We start from the raw sequence: 26,691 nt of genomic DNA, 5'->3' as shown, positions 1-26,691 counted from the left end.
CTCGCCCGCGCTCCCTCAGCGCGCTGCGAGCGGAGCGATCGCGGTGCCCGTGCCCAGAGAGCTCCCGGAGCGCCCGGGGGAGCCCCTGCCGAGGTGAGGTGACTCGGACGCGTTTGTAGAGCCCCACTCCTTGTGGTGATGGTGATTTTGTTCCGTCTGGTTGGTTGTGAAAACGCGGGGTTTGGAGAAACCCAGCTGGTTTCTGCAATTAAAGTTTGCAAACTGCCCTGTCTGTAAATAGACTGGCTTTTCTGGGTCTCGACTTCTCACCGCGGCATGTCGTAATTCAGAGAATAAAATGAGGCTGAGGTACGTGATTCGGCTTCCTAAACATTAAGGTACCATTTTGAATACAGTAAATGGTTTTCGGGGCAGCTGGGGCTTTGACATCTGTCACATCGCAGAACTCGAAAGTAGATCATGCTTTAAGATAGTGCCTGCGTTCTCTGAAGTTATTCTTGCAGCCGTTCTCTTAAACATCAGTCGGAAATTCCCCATCTAAAACACGGGAATGAGAAGTCTCAAGCTTCTTTGCCCTTGTGTCCAGGCTGCCCTCTGTTGTGCGTTGCTCTTTTGGAAAAATGATGTTTTCTGAGCTCGTTTGCTGTCGGTGCTGGCCTGTGGTGGCCGGAGTGTGCGCAGGAAGGCTCGGGGGTGTGTGAAGCAGAATGCGCTGTGGGTTACATCGGTGCTGCATAAATTGTTGCTTGCTCTCAAGAACTTTTAATCATTCATCTGAAATTGGCTTGTAACAAACATCTATATCCGCTGATGCGACGGTGACATGTAGAAGTAATGAGCGCTAGGAGCTAGTTGGATAAGCATCTACCCGGGTTTCGTTCTGCTCCCAAATCTGTTTCATTTTTGTTACCTTGTTTCCACTCTACCTCCCCTGTTTTGTTTGTGTGTATTTTTTTAGTCTGACTCATCTGGGAGGGGCATTCACACCTCCATACCTCTGAGTATTCAGAGAAACCTTAACTCAGACTCCTGGCTCTCTGTGATGTGAGAACTGTGTGATGCCTGCAGACATGGATTTAGGCTGCTCCGTGCTCTCTGTTGAACAGAAATTTTTGTTAAATTAGCCTCCTAACTCAGATGCCTAAATTAGATCAAGCGAATATGCTTATCCTTTTAATTACTATCCTGAGGGAATTGCATTTACTATTTTTCTCCTCCATCTGTACAAGATCTGGGATCCAGGATGAATCCCTGGCTGAGTTGTAGCTGTCAGTGTAATAGAAACCAAGAGGATGATGTTCCTGTAGCAGTAACAATAACAAAATGGGGTACCTATTGTCTGTTTGTGCTAATCATAAAAATAATGGGGTTATATACCATGGGTGGCTGGTCAAAGCACCAGAGCTTTATATGCTTTATAAAGCACTTATTTTTTTAACCATTCTTGTAGACAGAATGAGATAGAGGGCAAAAGTGAGCATGGATGATTTTGATCTGTGTTTTTGAGAAAGCTTTATTTATTGAGACTCGGGTATTACAGTGATTTGTACCACAGCAGTACTTACAGTAAAGTTTTTTACAGATATTTCTGTTGTAGCCTTTAATGTTGAAAAGTGAATTAATTTCATGGCATAGGAAGGCAGCAAGCTATGAAAAATGAAGCTAAGTCTGTAGGTGATAGTATTTCTTCAATAGCTGCTTGTCAGGAGCTGGTGAGGGAAATGAGGCAGCATTTGGAAAGTGAAAGGTGATGTGCATGCTTTGCTTGGGGTGTTATCAGAAACCTTCACAGTCTTTGAGAATGGCATCTGTCAGGAAAATACTGTGGATTTAGTTCCTGAAAGGCAGTGTAGTCCAGATTAGTTCCTGTCACAAATTGAGACAGATGTCTCTGGTCTGAGAGATAATTTACTTGCAGACTTTTAACTAACAGGTTATCTACTGTTGCCTCAAAACATTTAATTTGATTAGCATGCAAAATATGTGAAAAAAGCATTTAATGAGATTTTTATTTTAAAGGCTAGAGCTCTTCTCTTTGCCTTTTTAAAAACTGGTTCAAAAATTGGACATCTTTATCTGTAATGTTAATTTCTGGCCTATTTTCACTTGAAAGGAAATGCCTACACTATCTCAGTTTTTAAAAAGATTTTAACTGCTTCCATTTGTTTTTATTTACCTCAAATGTAGTTACAGAACAATATTGTTTTGAAGGGACTTCTGGAGATCTTCTGGTCCAACCCTGTGAAAAGCATGGCCAGGTCAGGTCACTCAGAGCCATGTCTGGTTGTGTTGGGATTATCTCTGAGGGTGGAGATTCCAAAAACTCACTGGACAGCCCTCTCCAGTTTGGTACCTACCCTGACTCAAAGTACATCCCATGCCCTTGCCCAGGCTGCCAGGGAAGACATTAAGCAATACTGGCCATGGTGGCAGCTCCTGGGGAGCATCACTAGTTCCAACCAGATGGATTTGGGACTACTGACCACAGCCCTTGGAGTCTGCTGGTCAGGCAGGTTTCCCACCCACTTTACAGTCAGCTTTTTCAAACTATATTCCACCAGTTTGGCTGTAAGGACACTGTGGGAGACCTTGTTCAAAGCCTTTGTAGTGTCACAACAAGCTGCTGTGCCCTTGTTCACAGGGTCGGTCATCTCAAAGATGAGATGTGTCAGGCGTGGTTAGTCCTCAATAGCCACATGCCATTTACCTTCACCTTTTTCTTCTTCAAGCATCTGTAGGTGGGTCCTACAATGATTTGCTCCATAATCTTTCCTAGGGACTGAAGTGAGACTTAGCTGCCTTCAGTTTGCCTTTTTCCAGTCACCAGGAACCTTGACCAGTCAACAAGACCCTCCGAAAATAACAGAGCTTGGTCTTACAGTTACATAAGCCAGTGTTCCTGGCAGCACTGGGGCTGTGATTTGTTCCATATGTACATGTATGCAAATGCTCTATTTACATGTTTTCAAGTTATTTTGACTTTCAAAAGCTGCTTTCAATCCAGTGCAATGTTAAATCTTTTGGTAAAGGATATTAGATGATGGATCCTGCCATGTTTTTAAGTTTTGGGGTGAACCTTGATGCAGTTCTGTGAAAATCATGAGAGTAGTAGTTGGCTCACAGAGAGTTTGGGGTGTTGCTTGGATTGGAAAGTTCATTGTGTGTGGCTGAATGATTGGGAAAGTCAGTAACCCTTCTTAGGCTTTTTTGTCTTAAGTGGTGATTGGTGATTATAAAGATAACAAAGATAGAGTTGTGCTAATTGTAGAGTCCTCTTCATTTTATGAGGGACTGACCTATTTCAAGCACTATCACTTGTCAGGAAAACAATACAAAGTATACTTTGAGGTTCAGAGGTTGAGCCTAGATATGGGCTGAACTAGGGTAGTTACTGTATTCCTCTTACCTTTAAAAACATACTATCACTCTTTAACTTCACCTTTTAAAATTGCATTTTTCTTGTGTGCCCTGGTTGGTGACAGATGACACATCAGACTATTTTGAAGGGAAACATTCATGTTAGAGTTCCTGGTTGGATTTCTAGAAGGGCTAAGCAGCTATTTTAAGTGATCCTGAAATTTTCAAATGCTTAGTTGCAAATATTACATGTAGCTGAATTCTCTCTGGTATTCTGTGTCTGACTTCTGATCAATATAGAACTGGGAGATTTATATCTACATGTAAGTTCAAGTTCCTTCCAGTGACAGACCAATGTAAGCCAAAATTTTAAGCCAGCTGTGAGCAGTGAAGTCTTGTTTTCTGTGGCATTAGCTGTCTGAATTTGATCAGATGTGAGCCTGTGTTGAATTTTTTCTTGTGGTCAGTATATTTAGAGCAGCTTTCAGCCATGTGGATCCTCTGTGTCTAATATAGGTACTCAAACATACAGCAGTCTTTCTCTCCCTTGAGGGTACTAAATTTGGTTGTGCCTTCTCTGTTTGGTTGCCTGCTTTTTATGAATATTGTATTCAGTTAAGATCATTGCAAAGGACACCCTTCTGTTAAGCTTGGTTCATGTTGGGTGATGGGGTTCATCAAAGTAGTTTAGTCATGTCTCATACTCTGAGAAAGGTAAGCTAAGAATTCAGGCATTCTGGTTGCTTGGTTACTGTAATGCTGCTGCTTTCATTAATTCACTTGTCTATCAGGATGGTGATTTTTGGGTTTTTTGGTTTGGTTTTTTTTTTTATTTTTTATTTTTTATTCTCAGTTTTATTTAAGGATAAGTCTTTAGAAAACAAACAGGAGGGTATTTCATGAGGAATTCTTTGTTCTTCTTACTTCTATGTGTACATTGTTTCATTGCCCTTTGCAAGATGATGCAGGGACTGTAGTAACTTGTTTTTCTGGTATTGTTGTGCTATCAGCACCAAATGTTTTAAAGGTGAGGATTAGGTCACATTAAAATTATATAGTAAAAATGGAGCTAGTGAAATGTCATTTTTCTTCAAATTGAGATTATTTAGAACTTTGTCAGTATAGGAGCAGGGCCTAGTCATGTTGGTTACTTGGATCCTAGAGTTAAAACGATGGATTGAACATTAATATATAGGTGAGCACAGTGTTGTGTAACTCTTATTTTCAGAGCAACACATGAAATTCAAATGCTGTAACATAATGACAGTAGCAGCACAAAGCATTGGAGTTACCTAATAGAGGACAAGTATCTGAGAACTATTTTTAAACATTTTGGCAGTTACAGAGAGTCGAAAAGGCGTGGTTGATCCAGAAAGGTCACAGCTTCCTTGGAACAGCGATTCTGAGAGCAGCCAGTTTGACTTGAGACACTTTGATACGGGATGTTGCTGCTTCAGAAGTAGCAGATAATAATTCTGAGCTGGCTCTCCTAGTGAAAATGTTCAAGGCTGATGCAAGTGGAGCTTGTGAAATGTTGTGGCATGAGCAGTATCTGCAGTTAGTGATTCAACAGCATACACATGAAGTAAGGGAAGAACAGGAAATGGGAGTTAACTTTTCTTTGTTTCTAAAAATATTACAATTGGAATGTGGAAAAAAAATTACCTATTATGGCTATACTAATAAATGTATCAAAAATCAGAGCACATTTAAATAATACTTTGGTCTTATCTTTCAAAGGTCAAGAATTTTACTAGTCAAAAGCTAAAACTTTCTAGCTTTTTCCACTACACTTTTACAACTTTAAGGTAGGACATATGTCTTCCTGACTGAGATACATTTGCCCCTCGGGATTTTACATGATATTGAGATGTTTCTTTAACATGAGCGATAGATAATTGATTCTCTAAGATCATGAAATTCAATTTGGTGGTCAGAACATTATTATTGTGTGCTCTATAGCTCTGTGCTAAAGGTTTAAGAGACCACATTTCAACTGGGTGATTTGAAGGACTGTTCTTGATAATGTGAGCATGGATGTGCCTTGTGGATGAGAGTGGGGTCAGAGGCAGGAGTCTTCAGCTGGGGCAGGTGGGAGGTGCTGTGCCACCCTGCCTGTGTCCTGGGTCCAGCTCAGAACCACTGTGCTGGTCCCAGAGCCCCTGTGCTGGGGGGGATCTCCATTACACCCACACTTTTCTGTGTCACTTCAGGGAATTCATTTTTACCCATCCATTATCCAACTAAAATACTCCCACCTAGTTATTTTTTCCTGTTTTTACTGTCATATGCTAATCTTTTCTTCTTCTCCCGCAAGGTTTCCCTGTTTTTTGATTCATCAGAGATAAACACCATTTCTGTGCTTTAAAGGCTTCTTGTGACCTTTCTCCTCTCTGCTTGTCATCTCATTGAATTTTGAGAAGTTAAACCCGATGGTTTTGTGCACCTGTCCAGCATGAAAGCAGATACCTAAACTGTAAATCCAGTCTCACTGAATGTTTTGCTTTCATTAGATAGTCAAAGATTGTTCTCTGCTGAGCACAAAAGAGTTCTCACATATCTTTTGTTTCATGCTTTGCTATAGCAGCCCATTAGATGTTCTGTGTATTTTGCACTGTTATCTGTGTCTGATAGCTGAGCAGCAAGTTAAGCAGCATCTCTTCTATCATAAGAAGAAAATAATGTTAAGAATTCTTCTGTTAATTTTTTTTTCTCTTTTAGCATTTTGCTTGTGCTTCTGATGGAAGGACAGGAGTGGACTCAAAATGTTCTTCTAGGGTGGCAAGATTTTAAATGAATAAGCTTAAAACTAATATGCTCTCATGTTTCCAGTCATGGCTGAAGTAAGAAAGCAATGAAAAGAAGACAACTCATCAAATACTTTCATCTTGCCCAAGTCCATATTGACTTAAATTAGGAGTTACAGTGTGAAAGTGGAAAACTACAAGTTTCAAGGTGTGTGGACCTCACCAAACAGCATTTAAGGGTGCTTGCACAAAGCTTGCAAGTGATTACATGTGAGAATTTATGTGTTTTAAAACAGAATCTAAAAAAAGGCATATGGAGTGTGGAGTCATGTGAATTGGAAAGTAGGAAGCATAAAAACCCCAAAAAAACACAAGAGTATTTTAAGTTACCACCCCTTGAGGAGCAAGCATATCTCACTCAGCTCTCTGGAAAGGTTACAATATGCGGCCTAGAGTTGCTTCTTGAAGGTAGAAGCTCAGAGCCTTTAAAAAAATCTTATAAATAGTATACCCTCTACTTCTTGGGGTTTTTTTCATTTCCTTTCTAAGCAAACCGAGCAGAGGTGGTGATGTCTGTCTGGGATCAGGTGAGTGAATATATTCTCCCAGGGCGTGACAGAGCTGGGTTCAATTTCCATCTTTTCCTGAGGAAGTTTGTGTCTCCTGGGAGAAGGGCCAGGGAATTAAATAGTGAGCTTCCTGAAGTGGGATTCTCATTCTCTCCCTCAGAACAATTTCTTCCTTGCAAAGAAGGTTTGAAGCTGGAGGGACAGACAGAGAGGGACCTGCAGGTCTCTGCCTTAATGTAGAGAATTAAAAATAAAATTGGGGTAAATCTTCTCCTAGAAAGGAGGAAGGAAAGATCAGTTTTAATCTCCAGAAAGAGAGGAGAGAGCTGAATTGTGTCTTGACACTTTGAATGGGTGCTTTCACAGCTGAGCAGCTGTGTACGAAACAGAGTAAGCCCAGCAATAGTGACCACACAATTCTGGTTTTTGAACAGAAAGAAAGATCCTTGTATTTTGGATGGTCAGTAAGTTCAGAAAGCATATTAGTCAAGCAAGGTGGGCAGACAGGTATTTGTCAGAAAAATACTTTTTGTGTTCTCTCTGGATCACAGAATCACTGGGTTGGAAGCGACCTTCCAGATCATCAAGTCCAACCCATGCCCTACACCTCAACTAAGCTGTGGCACCAAATGCCACATCCAGTCTTTTTTTAAACACTTCCAGGGGTGGTAACTCCACCTCCTCCCGGGGCAAGCCATTCCAGAACTTTATCGCTCTTTCCATAAAAAACTTTTCCCTGATATCCAACTTGTATTTCCCTTGGCACAGCTTGAGACTGTGTCCTCTGGTTCTGCCAATTGCTGCCTGGAGAAGGAGACCAACCCCACCTGACTACAGCCACCTTTCAGGTGGTTGTAGAGTGATAAGGTCACCCCTGAGTCTCCTTTTCTCCAGGCTAAACTCCCTCAGCTGCTCCTCCCAGGGTTTGTGTTCCAAGCCTCTCACCAGCCTCATTGCCTCCTATGGACGTGCTCACTGTTGGGTAGGAAGTTTCTCTTTCACAATGAGCAAGGAAGGGGCTTCATACCCCAGGGTTAAGAAGTAAAATGTTCAACACTTTATTTTTTTTAATATCAAAATATTAACTGAGGCTCTCAGTACTGTTATCTACAGTAGCAGGGGGAGCAGGAAGAGCCAGCAATGTGCTACCCACAGTCAACTCCTCCGTTCTGCCACTGATGTCATTCATCTGTTATCAGAGTGGGTGGACTTTGTAAGCTGGCCACAGTGCATTTTGAAAAGGCCATGTGGCTGTGTATAACTGTACTGTATAAAGGAGATAAATGCTTGGCCTGCCACAATGTTGAGACGTTTTTTTTTTTTTAATCAGTAAACTCTCATACCAGTATGTCTTGAACAAAAAGACAAAGAGAAGTTACAGTCTATGCTGCTTCATAATGCCTTACTAATGCTTCTTATTGTCTCATTGTTAAGAGAGTACTCCAAAAAAAGCAGCAAACAACTACCTGGGCTATTACAGTGTCACTGCTTTGCAAATATAATGAGTTGTCTTTGTGTTGTCCAGGTCTACAGGTATTGCAAAGAGTAAATCAGGTAACTAGTGCTGCAGTCTCTGTCCTTGCTAATTGGCTCTTGCAGCAAAATTCTACAATCTATATTCCTTCTGCCACAGAGAGAAGGAAAAGAGTAATAGTGTGGCTGCACATGCTGCTTCCATGGGATTTGCTTTCTTCCAGACCTTCATTCCTACTAAAACTATATGGCTGTGGTTCTTCTGAGAAATGTTTTGAAAAAAAAATGATTTAAGTATAAATATTAACAAAGATTGTGGTTGGCTGCCCTTCATGAAATGGCAATATGCCTATGATAGGAAAAACAAAAAGCTTTTTTCCTTTCTCGTGGAGTCTGCCGAGCTCTAATGTTTTCTAATGCTTTCAGCATGGTCCTGACGTGCCCCCTGCTTCTTGCAATCTCCTCATTTCTTTTCTCCACTTGTATCAACTATAATGAACACTGAGAGAGGGAACAGAAGTTGCAGTCTGGCAGGTCAGTTTGTGAAAACAATTAGTGCTTTAAAGATTTGGGCTAGTCAGATGGCTTGTTTACAAGAACTTGCTGTTCTGCTGTTTAAATGTGAGATCCAAGTTTTCCTGTTTTCACCCTAAATGGCAGCAGGGCTTAATGTCATCTACAGTGCTTGTAAAGATGTTTGATCCTGTTGTTACACCATGGATTTCATACTGACTGCCACGGTTTCTTACAACTGATGACTGAGTTCACCAAGCACATCTTCTAGAGCATTTTGCAGAAACAGCTTTCTGTGAAATGCTCTGGTGGCAATGTCCGTGATTTCATCCATATAATCTGTTTGGGACACTGGTTATAGTATTTTCTTGATTCTTATTATCTTTCTTCAGTGAACATTTCTATATGACATTGTGTAAAAAGGGTCCTTGGAAGTGTACAGCTTTCAACTCCATTAATGATTAAAAGTTATCAGAATCTATCTAAAAAAGTCTAAGTTTGTCTTAAAGTGAAAATGTTTTGCTGTGATTACCCTTGGAAAGTAAGTGGCTCACACTTGTGTCCTAAAGGCTTAAGGTGCTTTTGCACCTTTGTAATCTTTATAGATGATGACTGCAGCAACTTTATTTGCAATTTGTGAAAATAAGCTGCTTTTAGCTTTGATATATGCATATCTCCAAGCCTTTGGGATGTGCTGGAGAAGTGCAGAAGACAGAATACTTGTTGAGGGCAAGCTCCATTCATTGGAAAGGATTGTTTTCCCAGACTTTTGAAAAATGTGCATAGATTTCAAGTTTACTGGACTATTTCCTCCTTTAAAAAATTGAGGGGAAATTATACTGCAGCAATACTTTTTTTCTTCCTTTTTTCACTTCTTGGTACAATTGAGAAGCTATCACTGTAGAAGTATCTGTGCTTGGTATAGTCCTGGTGTCTGAATGATGTGGATCTGTGCAAAGGAATAAGACTGTGTTCCCAATGCTGGTGAGATACAAAACCCTGCGAAAGTCCTATTATGATTTTTGGTTGCTTCTGTAAGGTCATAGTTTTCTCTCTTTAGGGGTTACTGTAGGAGGGTTTGATTCCCTTCAAGTTTAGTGTTTATTTGAAATACCACAAGGTCTACATATAGACATAATAGTGAGGCAGGAGAGCTAAATAATGATTTAATCACGTCACACTGCTGTAATGTACTCTCAGTACAGACCCATTGGGCAGTTCCCTGGTCTTGGACCTTGGGTGTTGGTTCATCTACATGGCAATGCCCAGCACAGGTTTACCAGGCTGGTTCAGCCCAGGCTTGGGGAGTTTTCAGGTACACTGAAAAATCCTGTGTTGATAATTTGGGCAGGGATGCTCATTATTTTTGCTGATGAAAATGAACCAGCAACACGTGTCCTCCATAGATGCAGGGCCTTCATAATTAGGAATGACCTTCACCAAGCAAAAGTGACATCAAAGTCCTCAAAAGTTTTCAGTTGAGATTCATTTTAAAATGTGGTATAGTTATGACTCTAGCGACATTAAAATGAGGAGAAGGGGTTTCCCCATTTAATGTGCATGAAGCTGCCTGGGTTACTTCTCCCGCTCAGGTGCTCAGCAGTGGAGGATTTTGAAAACTCAATCTACACAAGCCATTTCAGCAAAACCAATGCAAAATGCTACTGTATAACTGTGAGTTGTATGAAGTATTTTTAAAGTATATCTTAAGATCTGAGGCTTTAAGAGTTAATCAGTCTACTATCAAGACTTGTATTGTCTGATAATTATCTGACTTGTGTTGTGAGGCCTCCCCTCAAGTACTGTGTCCAGTTTTTGGCCCCACAGTGTAAGAAGCATATAAAAATACCAGAATATGTCCAAAGGAGGGACAGAGGGATGGTGAAAGGAGGAGAGGGCAAGACTTTTGAGGAACAGCTGAGGATGTGAGATTTGTTCAGTTTGGAGAAGAGACTGAGGGGGTGACCCCATTGCTGGCTACATGTTCCTCATGATGGGAGCAGCAAGGGAAGTGCTGGTCTCTCCTGGTGGCAGGACATGAGGGAATGGCTTAAAGCCATATCAGAGCACACTGAGATTGGATATAAGGAAAAGCTCTCCACAGAAAGGACAAGCATGCCAGGGAGCTCCCCAGGGAAGGGGTCATGGACCCAGCTGGTGTTCATGAAGTGTTTGGCCAGTGCTCTTTACCTAGGCAGGTTCACTTTTAGGGTGTCCTGCATGGAGTCTGAAGTTGGACTCAATGAACCTCTTGTGTCCCTTCCAACTTGGGATAGTCTATGTTTTTGTGATTACTCATTAAAAAAAAAAAAAAAAGCTGCCTGAAATTAAGAGAATAAAATGAGTTGGAGCAAAGATCAAATATGTAGCCCTTAACCAGTAAGATTAAATGTGGAACAAGTCACATGCAGGTAGAAGTCTGCTGATTCTGGGGTTGTTCTCCAGCATCCTGCTTCTGTGTCATGGTTTCAGGTTCTGTTTTAGACCTCCTTGACAGAACAGCTTTTGCACAGAAATGTGCTGTTGAAATGTTTAGCAACATTGGCAGCACTTTTCAGGAAGGCTCTTTATAGATCTCAAGTGTCTCTTGGTAGGCTGCTTGGTAGGTCCATGTCTTGGAGCAGTTCCATGCTTCCTTTTTTCATCTTTCTGTGGTTGATACCTTGTGTCATTGTGAGGGATCATTTGGACTCACCAACGACTCCATTTACTTTCTTTAAGGACATATGTATACATGTGTGTGTAGCCAAAAAATATGTATGTATAATGATGATGTGAATTATATATAGAGAAAGAATTGTTAACAACTGATCCCAGACATTTTTAATTTTATTGAAGAAATGTGCAATAGATACAAAAATGCTTTCCTTTCTTCAGGTGGAACTGGAGTACTTTCCAGTTGTGTGATTTTTGTGCTGAGATGCACAGGAATTTCTTTGCAGGAAGGGAGTATGGGGGATGGATATTTCTGTACTTAATATTAAAATGCGTGCCTGTATTGAGGTGAAGGGGGTTTTTTGTGTATGTGTGTGGGTAGGAGGTTTGGTGTCTGAAAACGGGGTGGGCAAGATGTGATTCATGTTTCTTTTAATTAAAATAAATATTTCATTTTTCTAGCTTCATCCTGTACAGTAGTTTCTCCAGAGAGAGCACAATGATAATGATGTATAAATTTCAGTATTTAAGTAAAATTATCTCATCCAAAGCACAAGCTCACTTCATTGTCTTAGTTCTATATTTGCAAAGCAGTGAATTGTTCATGCTTTTCCCTCAGATAATTATTAGTGACTATTTTGCAGTTCTAAAGAATTCTTTCTATGGGTACACTTGAAAGAATGTGTACTAGAAAAAGAAAATCTTAGTACTCTGATATTTATTATGAAAGTAAATTCTGTTCAGACCCCATTTAGGTGCTACTTTTGAGTGTTTATGCAGTAGCTCAGGAGAAGGAATAACTTCATTGTGTTGCTTCTGCAAAACTGGCTGATGACAGATTTTTATTGGGACAAGCCCTTTCTTCAGAATACATAATGTAAGAGTGTTTTCTTTGTTAATAGTGCGTGGAGTGTTGGAGTGGATGAATTTGAATAACAATTGGTTTTCCACTTTGCTCAGCAGCGGCTTTCGCTTACAGTGCTGAGCACTGAACTTTTTTTTAATGAAACACAAAATATTTACCGGGGAGCACTGGCAGGGATGTTCTGGGGCTCAGCCGTGTGTGCCGGCCAGCCGGGAGCTGTTTGTGCACATCGCTCCCAACAGTTGGTACTGTTTTCCTTTAAGAACTGCCGCGAGGCTCAGGACTGCACTGCATACCCTACTAAAAAAAAAAAAAAAAAAAAAAAAAACAAAAAGTCGCCAGCCCTCCCCGGTGTGATGCCGCTGGTTGAGCAGCAGCCCCGGCCGGGCATTGTTCGCTGTCGGAAGCGGGGCCGGGCGCTGCCCTTGCTGCATTATTAATGCACGATGTTTTCATGTTGCAGATGGCTGAGGGCTAGCGGCGCGCAGTCGGGACCATGATGGCTCAGTTTCCCGCAGCCGTGAATGGTGAGTGGCTCCGGGGTGCTCAGCCGGGGCTGGAGGTTTGGGGTTTGTTGTTTGTTTGTGGGTTTTGGTGCTTTGCTGCAGATGCGATCGCTGTCCGTGGGCTGGGAGGGGACAGCATCACTGCAGTGTCATTTGGGCTGCGATGGCAATCCCGGGGCATTTACAGCGCTGAGGAATGTGCGAGTTGTGGTGGAGCCTGCCTGACTTCAGGCAGGGAATATGCTAAGTAATAGTTGATTAAACTTGCATACCTTTGCTGTTACGTAATTCAGCACAAAGTGTATTCCATTATGGTCCATTACACTGTTTATTTTAAACAAAATATTTGAATGTGTCAAGCAGTTTGTGATATTGATGAAAACAATCAGCCCTTCTCAAAAAAAAAAAAAGGCAAAAAAGAATTTTCCTCTTGACTGTGCTCTTTGCATTACAGAAACTTTTAAATTTGTTTCTTGGTGATTTCCTTTCAAAGACATATGAGAGTTGCAACCTTAAAATTTTCCTGCATGTGCATATGGGATGGAGCTTTTATTTCTAAAGGAGGCTTATTTGTGAAGGCATGATTTGCAAGGACCTGCAAAGAAAGTTGACATTTGCATGTTGTTATTTACAGAGCTGGCCAAAATGAAAATACAAGTATAGAAACAATGTTTTGTACTTCAGATACTCCTGATAAGGAATTTTTCTCCTGATAAAAATAGAAACATAGATACAGGAATGAGTATTTACCTCATTTATCTGTGAAGGTTACTGCAGGACTGGGAGGTCTTTAGCTAATTTAGAGAATTGTCACTGAGATAAATTGGGAAAGGGTTTTTGGGTTGAGTTAAAGGAGTCAATAAATACTAGGGGAAATCCTATAGACCAAATTTTTTTTTTCATTTAATTGGACATAATGGAAGTTTTTTTTTTCTTTGTCATATGGTTTTTGCTTCGTAATTTAAAATCAACAGTCAGGAGCTCTCTTTGGAGAAGACAAAGCTTTATGTTCTTGGCTGTCTCTGTGGTGTATGCATAAGTTATTTGATGTCTTTTACTTTTGGCTTTTTATTCCTTGGTTCTGTTGGACAAGTGTGCTGCCAGTGCTGACCACATACACTGCTCTCAGAAGCCTTAGTTTGGGAGAATATCCTTGATCTGAAATACCTTGGGCAGTACTGTCTCCACTTTCAAAAGGAGTGGTGTCAGAGGGTGCTGCCTTTCCCCTCTCAGAATTTTACTGTGTTGGAAGGCACAGTAAGAGGGAGAGCATGGGGAAGAGAGACACCAGGCAATAGTTAAACTGTTGCTCCTCACAGAGTAGTTTGGATGACTGTGTCAACTCTGTGGAGTCTTGCAGTCATATTTCTTATCATAACTGGTGAAATTTCAAACAATTTAGGTGTTTTAAACAAGTTTTAATGTGATTTCTAGGTAAATACTGAGCTGTTGAAGTTGTTCTCTAATCTTTGTTCCTCTTCCCTGCTGCTTACCACTTACAAGCACTGCTGTAGTGGTTGCATTCAAAGTAGTTCACCTGCATTTGCCACTTATTGCAGGAAACCTCTAATTATGTTGTTAGACCTCTGTAGTGACTTGAAGCATGAGATGAAGAGTGAGGTGATGTGTGAGGCAACCAAGCCATTAGGCAGTGCTGCAGCCTGGGAGCACTGGCTGCCTGCCTCACCTTTGTGCTAGCACTGCATTGACCCTTCCCTTTTGTATGCTGCTGGGGGAAATCGTGGGTTCCTTCTGTGAGAAAAAACCTCTTATTCTTACCAGGGTACAATACACTTAGCTTTTAGTTCATGAGTAGTGTAAAGCATGAAGTAGTTTCAGTTTCTGGGTTTTTTTTTGGTGTTCACTGTTACAGAAAACTGAGGGGATGGCATGGAGCAGATGTGTGTACAAGTGTGTGATTATGTGACACAGCCTGAGAGCTGCAGGTTTCAAAGCATGATATTCAGCCTCAAACAAGTACAAGTGAGAGATGCTATGACACTTTATGTGCCAGCCTAAGCAGAGAAAGCAGCTCTGTACAGGATCCGAGAAGGAAGGGGAACTGAGCTCTGTGTGTAGCTCCTGTGGAGAGACTCAGCTTCATTGAGGCACCTTCGGAATGTACCTTGGCCAAGCAGGGTCCTGAGCCTGGCATGTGCCTGGTGGCCGCTGTGCTGGGAGCTGGCCACGTGTATGTGCTCTGGGGGCACCTGCTGTTGATAAACCTCTCTTTAAAGTCATGAAAGGACACAGTGACCAGAAAGGAGCTCTCTTTGACTCTCCATTGCTGTCCAAGGTGACCTTTGTGGGTGCCTTACCAACGAGCTGAAATTCAAAGACGAAAGCAGGACTAAAGAGTGGGTGTTGATTTTTTCTGGAACTCAGTGCAGACCTGCTGATTTTTATAAATTTATATCCTGTGCAAAATGTAAAGGTTATGGTGACATTTTATATGAACAGGCAAGGCTGAGCAGCATATTTCTTATAAAGCACCAGATGGATGAGACATTTATCTATGTGGAGTCCAGTTCTATCAAAGAGCCACTCCAGGCATTTCCTTCTCCCCAGTCAGCAAACAAGATTGAGGATACCCTACTAAGAGTTTAGCTCTATTCTGTAACTGCTTGAATATTGGTCATTATTCCTGTGAAAATGATAATACAAACCCAGTTTATGGTAGATGATTCTTCTTACGAACTGTTCTCCGTCTGAACAAAGCTTGCTTAGGAATTCATCCTGAGTCTTGCAAAAGCTGTTGGAAATGGCATTTTGTTACACTAAATAACAACTTCAGCAATTGTGTTTCTAAAGAAAGAGTTAATATACTAACTCTAAAAGACATTTAAAAGGATAAAGGCTTTAATAGGTTAAAATGTACTTCCATCTAATTTGTCTCAGTGATAGCTGCCTTTGTCACTGCAAGAAGTAACCTTCACTGCCATGGGGTGTGTTCTTTCCAGCTGGAGAGGAGTTGCAAGATGTTTCTTTTCCAACTCTCCTTCCTTCTTCTGTAGGCCAGATTTGTTCAGGGTTTGATATCCATGCTGATGGATCTTGGTTTTGGGGAGATTTAATCTTAAGGGACCACCTGGAACAAGGAAAGCAGTATTTGCTGATCAGTATCTTTCACATTGTTTACTTAAGTACCATTGGAATTTTTGGGCTGTGCTTTTTTGTTTATGTTTTCATTTGCCATTTCTCTTCCCTTCTACCACCTGTTTCCTTTCGATACAAATTTTCTGTGGTCCAGCAGGAAAATCTCTGATAAACTGAGGTGTAGAAAGTAATAGTTGTAACTCAATTCACATGCTTCTAAACATTCATAAGTAAAACTGGATTTTGTGCTGCTGTGGATAGAATTTTGTGTCTTCACACTTAGGTGTGTTGGAGACTAAAGTAGACATGAAGGAGTTCTGTGAGGTCCTGGTTCTCTGGTGTCAAGGGCAAAACACTCACCAACAGGTTCTGCTGCACCTTCTCTTAAGGAAAGTCAGTCTCAAGCTTTGCGGTCTGAATGTTTTTGAATTAGGATCAACCCTGGTCATCAGAGTTCAATTAAAAGCTGCTTGAGTGCAACCTGACTCTTCACCTTGGGTGCACTGTAGATATGGAAACTGTAGACTTGAATGTCAACAAGTGTAGATAAAGACACAAAGCTGAATTAGACCTTGCAAAACAAGTATCAGAACTTGTTCTCCCTTCTAAAATTAGGAAAGGGAAAGAAATTGTAAGACAAGAGCAAATATTTTCTCTTTATTTATGAATTAAAGCTTCCTCTTGCTGAGGGCAGTGGTGTCAGTTGATATGGAGCAAAATTCATATGCTCAAGTCAGAGGGGTGTTTATCTTCCACTGTCACACCCTGCAAACAATTGGATTTCCAGTGTGTCTGCCATATTATGTGTTTTCTTTCATCTTGAAAGTCAGAAATAGTGCTGTAGGGTTTCAGAATACAAGGTGTCTTATTTATATTTAATTGTGAGCATAATATGATTCATATGGAGGATGTAAGAGGAAATCTTAGAAGGAAAAAATAGTTAGACATGGAGGTGTATGTTAAATAGAGTAAATGGAAATAGGTTTTAACAAGGGAATGATGCACTTTGTGCCTTCTTCAATACCTGAGTTTTGTAGAAAAAATGTAACAGATCCCATGGCTGGATTTCATTAGAGAAATAAATGGCTAAAAGGGAAAGAAAATGCAAGTTTTAGAGCAGACTGTTGTAGTCGTGTTATTCGTCTTGGATTTTATCATGATGCCGGTCTTAATGGTTATTTATGGCAATATCATCAGTAAAAGGAAAACATATGCTGGTTAAATTGGAAGATGACAAACTCTGGAGTAATTTTCTAGCCAGAATTACATAATATGGGCTGCATATCATTGGTTAAATTTCATCACATTTCTGCTGTGCTGACTTCAAATAGCTTTTTAGCCATACCATTATGGGCTAGAAGAATTTCTGCTGTGTGCTGGCTGTGACTAACGAGGAAGACAACCGGATGTGTTAGAGGATCACGTAGTAATTATGTGATTCGAGGGAAAGGAAATGCATCCTAAAATGTGGTGGATGAAATAAGGAGTGCTGTGTGCTATTGCTTCAGGCCCTGGTGAGACATGTGGGTTAGAGGGCAGAATTTGGGTTATCTACTTAAGAGGGGGGCAAAAGAACCCAGGGAGTGAAATAGATACAGAGCTGGGCTTCAGTGTTATTAATTAAAGTGCTGTGAAAGAATAAAGGGATTGCCTTTGTTAACCTGCCCAGATAAAAGCTTACTGTTTTGTTTTGGTTTAAATTTTAATTTTATTGCATTTCCTACTCAGTAAATAAACTTGCTCTTTATTTCTTCTTCCAAGGAAGAACAACATTAAAGGAGGGAAACTAACTTGTCTTTAAGTGCAGTGTTAGCACAGGGATAAATGGAGATGAAGCAGCTGTTGATGCAGTTGGTCTGGAAATGGGAATAGTTCTGTCAGCAGTGACATTCTGGGCCATGGTCAGGGAGGAAATCTGAATGCCTTAAGGCAGAACTTGCATTTTAGGAAGGAATTAATGTATTAGAGTTTCTTGGAGAAGCAGCAGTCTGTACATGGTGACCTTGGAAGTCCCTTCCAATCCAGTGCTCCTAAAATGTAATGAAGAATTAGATAATAATGAAGATTAGTGTTAGATCTTGAGCTGTTAGCTTACTTTAGGCCTATAGTTTTGTCTTCCTAAGATTTCAATTTTGTTAGTATCATGTATTAGCCTTTGTAAGGTAAGTTTTCACTGAGTGGGAAACCCAGGATGGTTTTTGTCTAGAATACTAATACTATAATGTAAGCTGCTTTATTAATTTTGGATGTCAGAGAGACTTCCTGATGTTTTTTCTTCAAAGCATATAAAACCCTAAACAAAAAACACAAGAAAATCTACAAATACTTTCCCAAAATGGAGCAGAAGGCTGAAGGCTTAGCTGAGATAACATAAATCTAATACATGGCCAAGTTTCAAAGTGCTTTGACTGTTAAAATGTTCATTTCCTTGAAGGTTTATCTCCCAGGTTTGTGAAATACATTACTCTGATAAGCCACTTCATGTGATTATTGCAATTTAGGGTTGATGAGCATTGTGTGAAGTGGCACCATCTTAACATCTACTAAATTCCAAATCATCTGTGATCATCACTTTGAGCAGGCCACAGACAATACTAATCAGTATTGGCAGAATGAGTTCAGGTTTAGCCCACTAATTATAATGGCAAGAACAAACACATTTTTCAGGCATTGTGGTCTGTCAGATATATTTATATAATGCCTATTACTTTAATTAGGAATCTTGTGTGTTCAGGCTTTCCAGTGTACTGCATCAGTTCTTTGGGACATCTGTTGTTTTTCTGACAATGGGACAGTAGCTTTAAATCATCACTGAGAGAGCTGCAAGGGGTGAAACCCTGGAAAGCTGAAAGAGAATGTCAGTGTCCATGGGACTAGCATGCATACTGGCTGACTTCAGAGATGATGTTTTAATAAGCTAAAAACATTTGTGCTTTAGTTGGATGTGAAGTTCTCTGTATGCAAGTCTCAAGAACAGGTAAGGTTAAATGAGTATCAAGAACTTTTACTGCTCTTTTACTTCTTCTTACTGAATTAATTTGCTTAGAAGTTTTTTATATATGTAAATATAAATAAGAGGTGGTATATTTTAAATTATGCACCGACATTTTTCCCTGCATTTCTCCTCATAACCATGATTTAGCATTGAACCATGATCTCTGCAGCACAGTTGTTTCTGTAGGAAACAGATCTTTCCTGAAGAATCCTGGTTTCACTGCTGTGAAGCTCTGCACCTGCTACAGTGTGTGTTGATACTTGTATATCTGTACTGAAAAGGCTACATTTATTTTTTCTTACCAGCTACAAGTGAAATTTGTTGTGAAACAAATAATAGTGCTTCCATAACTCTGTGTCTCACAGAAGTCCTCAGGCTTGGGGAAATCAAATGTACACATGTGAGTTAGTGTATAAACTGTTTCTGATGGAGATGATGTGGGTTGGAAGGCCAGCAGAGTCTCTCCTCTTATTTCTCATGTTCTCTGTATTCAGATTGGATTAAGAAATACACAGTCTTTTTTAACCTGGCCTGAAGATAACATTCTCTTTTCTGGAAATGATCCACTCTGTAGCTGCCAAAATCTGTTACACAAAAGGAATTAAACTCAAAGTAAGGATACCTCTGAAAAAGGTGGCCACAGAGAAGTTGAGGCTCCTGTGCTAAGTGAAACTAAATGGATGAGAGATGTGTAGTTTAGTTTAGAGACAGCTATGAATAGTTTAGGTAGTTTTTTAGAGACAGCTAAAAACCTGTAAAGCCATAACAGTATAGAAAATGCTAACAAGGGAAGGAGTATTCACTATATTTTTTCATAGCTGCAAAGCAACATGATCTGTAGGGAAATTATTGAGTTTAAGGAAAGCAGAAGAAAATGGGTTGGTTTGTAGTTTGTTTAACACGGTGAACAACTTACAACTCATTTTTAGGACTCACTGTCTTTAACATCTTTTGGAAACATGGAATCAAAACTTGAGGAGGAAAGATCTGTGCCATGGCTATTAAATGGTTGCTGCCTTTTTTTTTCCTTTCCCTTTGGGGCTTTTTTTGGCTCAAGAAGCTTGCTAAATCAGTGCTTTCTGGCAACTGAGAAACTGTAACAACTGTAATACCCAGGGAAGAATTCTGTTCCAAATTCTAGCCCATAAATGTCCCTGTGAGCCTGCTGGCAAGGCAGGATTAGGGACTATGATATAAACTGATATATATATATATATATATAAATGATATGATATAATATAAACTGATACCAATGGTGGTATGAACATAAATGAAGCAGTTTTAAATTTATTATATTTCAAATCAACCCCCATGTGTGCTAGGAAAGTAATATTGTATGTGTGCTGGATATAGTTGGCAGGTTCTGCTAATTAGTAATTTATCCTTCTAAGGAGAACTGTTTGAGCAAACTGTCTTATTCTTGCTTCTGTTTCCTTTGTGTTTCGTTCGTTTTCCCTTCATTTTTTATTTCTGCCAGGACTAGAAGTTACAGAGAGGAGGGTAACAAGAATGGTTAAAGATACAGAACAGTTTCCATATGTGGATTAATTGAATTGACTAGGACATTTCAGTTTGGAAATGAAAGGGTAGGGATGGTGGAAAATACAGATGTCACCTTCCCAAGGTCATCCATTATTTTTCAGGCAAGGGAATGGTAATTACTCTCTGATAACACAAGGATTATCCAATCTCAGGTGAAAGTACCATAGATCTCAGTCATACAGAGCACTTTGCACTGTGTCAAACAATGAAAGCTGTAGGAAGCTGTGGATGACAAAAGGTCTTGGATTCTTTAAATCATTAGAGATAGGTGGATTTTCCTTCTAGTAATGAGGGAGTTCTCTGGTTCAGGAGCTGCACTGGGGCTGAGGAGACATTCTGGAGCAGCACCACCACATGCTTGGCTCACACTGTCACTGTGCTGGGATATCAGCTGGAGGAATATTCAGTCTCTGCTGGAAGGACTGTTACTGTGTTTTGTTTCCTGAATTATCTTCTATTTTTATTTTATTCCAAGATCACTCAGGAAATGCCTCTTCATTTTTTTCATTTTCTCCCACCCTTCCTGTGTAATTTTTTGGGGATTTTTTTTGTCTGTTTTCCTCTTCTCTTTCAAGTCTGTGTCCCAGTTCATCACTGTAAATATAACCCATCAGCCTTCTTCCTGGTCCCAGACTTCCTCCTCAGCTCTAGGAACTCAGAAATGTGGTTTTTACTCTAATGGCCAGATAGTGATGAGAACTACAAAAATTACTGGAAAGGACCTAATATTCCTGAAACAGAATTCTGTTCTGATCTTGTTAGTGTATGTCTTCGTGGGAGAATAATTTCCTTTACCACACCTAATTTCAAGGTTCACTTTGCATTCTCTTCCCTGGTATTTTTACTGCCTGCGTTTCTCCTGGTGCAGAAAGATTTATTGGCTGCCACAGAGGGAAACTCACCTGAATCTTATTAGTTTTGCTGCACTCTGCAGAGATTTGCTAGACAATAATTAAACAAATTGTTCTTTTGTAAATTTTTAATTAAGTCATAGGGTTGTTTTGTGAATGCTGATGAGCAGCAGCAGCATAAAGCATCAGTTTCCAGGATTAGAAAGGTTTTGTCTAAGCTCTGGTGATCTTTTTCCACAAACATGGTTACTAAAAATTTTTATTTTTCTCCTGGAAGGCTTTGATACAATACAGGTTGATGAGTTTATTCAAAAAAGCTTCTGACTTGTCCTTAACTGAAGGGTAAACATCCCTTCAATCTTCTGTGTCAGGCTGGGAAGGAAGGCTGTGGATTTGTCAGCTGGAAGTTTGCTCACCTTAAAATCAAATGGAGGCAGGGCTTAAAGCTGGAGAATTTAGCCAAGTATGATTATATTATGCCATGATAATATTGCTTACTTGACCTTTTCATACCTTCCATTGGAAAGACTCTTGTTGGTGTGACTTTTTTCTTTTCTTGCTTCCATTTCTAAAATCCATCCAAAAGTATGTATTGCAGGTTTAGGAAAATGACTGTTCTTGTGTGCTAGGGACTGGAGAGGATGTGCCTCAAATCCTGTGCCCAGTTCTGGAAGGACATTGAAGGGCTGGAGCATGTCCAGGGAAGGGAATGGAGCTGGGGAAGGCCTTGGAGCACAGGTCTGATGTGGAGCAGCTGAGGCAGCTGGGAAAGGGGCTCAGCCTGGAGAAAAGGAGGCTCAGGAGAGACCTTCTGGCTCTGCACAGCTCCCTGACAGGAGAGGACAGCCAGGTGGGGTTGGGCTCTGTTCACAAGTAACAAATGACAGGACAAGGCAAAGTGGCTTCAAGTTGTACCAGGGGAGATTTAGATTGAACATTGGAAAAAATTTCTTTCCTGAAAGGGTTGTCAAGCGTTAGACAGGCTGCCCAGGGCAGTGCTGGAGTCAACATACCTGTGGGCATTTAAAAGACATATAAATGTACTGAGGGCCATGGTTTAGTGGGAGCTTGGCAGTGCTGGGTTAATGGCTGGACTCCATGATCTTAAAGGTATTTCCCAACCTAAATGATTCTGTTGTTCTGTGATTCTGGGCACAGACAGAGCTGTCATTGGCCAGAGGAATGGGCTTGTTTCATGTGCAGCAGCAGTGTAACTCAGCAACTACAGCTGGTTTCACTGCCATTGTTTCTCCAGAATCAGGCAGAAAATAATTTTATAGTAATTGCTGGTATTGAATCTAAATCTGGCAAAGGCTTAGGTCATGTAAGGAAAGGCAAAGTTAATTTTTAAGAACAAAACATGAGTTTATCAACATTGTGTATTACAGTGATTGCGCTTTTTGATGAGGTGTAGGAAACTTCCTTCATTAAAACTTAAAAAACGCACTATAGAATGAATTGTCAAAAACTTTACACCAGAAAACTGGTGTGAAGGGTAGCATATTAATTTGCAGTTCAGAATACTGTCAAGTTTATACACATTTCTAGCACGCATTTCCTGATGTACTTTTACATTAGTGGACGATTAAGGAAACTTTACTCTTTTTTTGTTTTTCAGTATTTTTCTTCCTTGGTGTGGGTTTTTTGCTGTTGTTGAGGGTGGTGTGGGCTTTTTTGTTGTTTGGTTTTTTGTTTTTTGTTTTGTTTTGGTTTTTTGGTGGTTTTTTGGGTTTTTTGTTCTTTTTTTTAAGTCCTTCAGTGGAATTGGCAATAATTTAATAAAAAATTATCTTCTGAAAATGGATAGTCTTAATGAGTGAAATGATTCTGTGATATTTATAAAGTATAGAAATACTATCCTGCTATTATAAACTGATACTTTAAGTGCTTTGGAATAGCCAAGTGTGCTGTAGAGTTCAGAAAAGAATTGGATCTATACTGTTAGCATGGATTACACTATTATGTATCTCTAAATTGTTTTAGGGATTATACTCCTCCTGAAAGCATGGATTATGTTTCTACATTGGGATCACTGCGTGGCATGGGGTGTCCTGTGTTCTGATGTTCCTCCTTTATGGATAGATTTTGTGTATCAGTTGGGGGCTGCCAGTGACAAGATCTCCAGGCAGAATTCTGCACCACATGTCGCAGGAGCAAGTGGATAGTTTAAACAAGCTCAGTATTTGATTTCAGTGAACTGTTGAGCCTGAGAGTTCCCAGTGTACCAAATATCTGGAAATTCTGTACATAATGCAAAGAATATTAATTGTACTCTAAAATGCAATGTGGCTGCTGTTGCTTTGTCCACATTTCTGTAGGTTTGCTCTACAATTAAACAAACTTTTCTTGGCCAAATCTTGTAGCCTTGCATGTGCCTGACACTATTTAACAACCTGTCTGCAGGTACCAGCTGTGCAAGAGGTGCTTGAAAATCTTTAAAAATTCTCTTGGCTTCAGTGGGCACAATTCTTGTAAATATAAACATTACAAAATTGAAGGAGAATCATATTTCCCAGTATTGAACATTCTTTAGCTACAAATTTTTCCTTTTATCTATGTGCACACAAAAAGAAGTTGCTGAAGTTACAATTAAGCACAGAAATGGATACCCTTTTCCTCTGGCAGCTGCCTTGGTGTTGCTTAATAAAAATGAGAGCCTCCATGGAACATTTCTGGTAGGATGAGTAATTGGGGATTAATGCATGTATTGTGAAAGGAGATTGCACATGCCTCCTGTGATGGCCTGAGATTGTGGAAGCTGGGAATAGCAGGTGCAAACCTCAGGGAAGAGCAAGTGAGGCTTTGGGTCCATCCCACAGTAGTAGTTCATACACATTAGCACACCTAAATAAGGATAAATGCTGATTATTAGTCATTTTTCTTCTGTTAGAGATATGGAATCAACAGTGAAGGAGGGAAGCAAATATTGGAGGAGGGAAGCAAATAGCAATAACACTGATAAAGAATCTCAAATTCAGACTAATGGTAAAATGTTCTGTGTATTTTCAGACTCCTGGAGTGTTTACTCACCACTGAGGAAAAATTAGAAGCCTGATTCAACATCTCAGTTGGGAGTGTTAAATCAAATCTGTGATAAATGCCTCTGTGGTAAACTTATCTGCAAACACAGAAAGACTGGAATTATTAGATTAATCCAAATATGTCCTAGACCAGACAAGTCTCTGGAGGCTCCTAATAGGAGACTGTAATGTGATTGCTGGTTGCATTAAGGAAAACCCCTTGTTACACAGCTTGAGGCACGTTGCTGCATGTCTGTGCTGAAATTTCCTCTCTTTAAACACGGGGATAAATATTTATTTAAGGTCATTATGAAGCTTCGTGCTAGTTTTTTTTTGATGGTTACAGAGGTGATGATATAATCCTCATGACTTACATGTACAAGGAATGCTCTTTCAATTTAGGTTTATTATCTCTGTGGAGTTAATTAACTTTGTAGGTCATAGGAGCATAGTTTTTATTAGAGAAAAACAAGCAATGCCTGTGAGTGAGAAACAAAGATATTTTGGAGAATGTGAGAAATGTCTTATGGTTTTTCCTTATCAGTAATCCTGCTGTTCTCACTACAGCTACCCTTTGCCTATTGGCAGGACTAACCAGTGGCAGAGGTCTTAACAGAGCATTTTCAAGTCTATTTACTTTTCTTCTAGGACTGCACTTTCTTTTCTCCCCTCTCTTTCAATGGTGATTTACTGTTTTAAGGAAAGAACAGTGTTTGTTTCCCTTTTGATGTTGGCAACCCATCAAAGCAAGTCCTTTATTTTTTTCAGAAGGTTATCTGTCTGATGCAGTGCTGTAAAGACATTTCTGGAGCTTTCCTGAAATGCCGTGATCCTGCCATAAGCAGACCTCCCTTCTATCACCTAAAGAGGTGTCTTTTATTTAAAATGAACTTAAAGGAACTGAAGATAACAAATCAACAGCATAGTCACTTGTTTCCAACAATAGAAAACTGTGAGTGCTGCCACATGGAATTACAGAAATACCTGTTGCATGAAAGGGAAGTCAGGCTGTATTTTCTCATCTTCGGAGAAGTCTCAAGAGTGAAGTTCAAAGTGTGTTTAGCTTTGGGTGTTTGGGTCTTTGCCATCCCACAGGGGCAGGCTCCACATGTGACATTGAACTCTTGAATGTGTTGTGGAGTTCTGGAGCGGGCAAGTAAAGGACTTTTCACTGTTGGTTTTATGTTTTGGAGTAGGGAATTTTTGGAATAGAGAATCTGTGGAGACACACCTGGATGTGAAGTCCAGGTTTCGAATATTGGATATTGACAACAATTGCCAGTGCTGACATTTATTCAGTCTTCTCTGAAAGTACCAGCCTTCTCTAGGAAAGAAAGAAAACTTGGTCTCTGTCTTTCAGAAGTCTTACTAAGATAGATTTGTGGTTTTTCATGAGCAAAAAGAGCAGGTGAAGACAGTAGTTACTCTGTTCTAGGCAAAATCTTTGTGGGGAAACTCTCTGTGGTTCACCATTTCTTGAGTTTTGATTCCTAAAAATGCGGGGTAGTCAAATACAGTGTTGGCTTCATGTATGAAGTTGTAAGATTCTAAAGCACTCTATTTTGAAGAATAATGAATTAATATCTTCTTGTCAGAGAGATTGTACTGTTTTTCCCCTCCAAAATTTTATCATCTACAGTTGGGAAAAATGATTTAGATGTTGAAAATGTCCAGGAAATTTAAGCTGAGTCAGAAAAGTAATGTACTATTCCTTGTCAGCAGCAAAGCCTCTCATGGGAGCATGTAGTAGCAACTGTATTTTGATTTCTGGTGGGGAACTGATCTGTAAAATCTGATTTTACACATTGTAGCTCACTGCTGCTTGGGCAGCCAAAGGTTCAGCACTGCTCCATCAAGGAGATTCCTGCCTCTTGCCCATCCTGTGGTCAGAGAGGGCTGTGAGGAGCAGTTTGGTTTGTGATTCATGCGTGACTTGCCATGAGTGAGGACTGGGGCCATGTGGATGGAAGAACAGCAATTTCTATATGCAGAATTCATTGAATCTGGTTTATAGGCAAGACATTTCTCAACCCTGGAACTGATGGTGTGTTAGTGCAAAAAATGGCTGCGCTAAGCCAGATCAGTTTGGGTGATACATCTTGGGTGGCAGATATTTGACTCCTCCTGCAGTTTTGCCTTTCCCAGGGAAGGAATATCTTCCCTTCATCACAGCATGTCCGGGACGCAGTTGTGTGTCAACCAGGCAGTGTAACTTCTCTCAGCACTTGCACTGAGTGTCCATTTTTACCACTTCTGGTAGTTTTGGGAAGCAAAAAAAAAATCCTCACAATATTTGTAAGGATTGTAGCATGATTTGATGGTGATGGCACAGGAGAGCTGAGTTGCCGATTAATTTTGGCTGAGTTTTTGTGATGGTCTTGGTTGTACTATGTAGGTAAACACAACAATTGCTTTGGAGAATGGTGCTGTGATGTGCTTTGTGGAATTGCCAAGACCTTGTGAGTCCCATTGTTGAAAGTGTTTACTTCAGATAGACTGGTAGCGTATTTTCACATGGTACTTTGAGAAATCTTCATATGA

The 26,691-nt window shown here is 40.2% G+C and overlaps 1 protein-coding gene across 2 annotated transcripts in view; it reads left to right on the top strand.

Annotated features, from left to right (window-relative positions):
- Nucleotides 1-18: 18 nt before the first annotated feature.
- The window catches only part of ITSN2 (intersectin 2), an 80,021-nt gene continuing 53,348 nt past the window's right edge, over nucleotides 19-26,691 (top strand). For both annotated transcript variants that reach the window (XM_031066635.1, XM_031066634.1), the window contains exons 1-2: nucleotides 19-93; nucleotides 12,604-12,667. In XM_031066635.1, the coding sequence (XP_030922495.1) occupies nucleotides 12,637-12,667 (31 nt within the window). In that variant the 5' untranslated portion in view covers nucleotides 19-93; nucleotides 12,604-12,636. The remainder of the gene's footprint in view (nucleotides 94-12,603; nucleotides 12,668-26,691) is intronic.

Source organism: Geospiza fortis, unplaced genomic scaffold, assembly GCF_000277835.1.
Source record: "Geospiza fortis unplaced genomic scaffold, GeoFor_1.0 scaffold98, whole genome shotgun sequence".
In the NCBI taxonomy this organism is placed as follows: domain Eukaryota; kingdom Metazoa; phylum Chordata; class Aves; order Passeriformes; family Thraupidae; genus Geospiza; species Geospiza fortis.
This window is presented reverse-complemented; position numbering and strand designations above follow the sequence as displayed.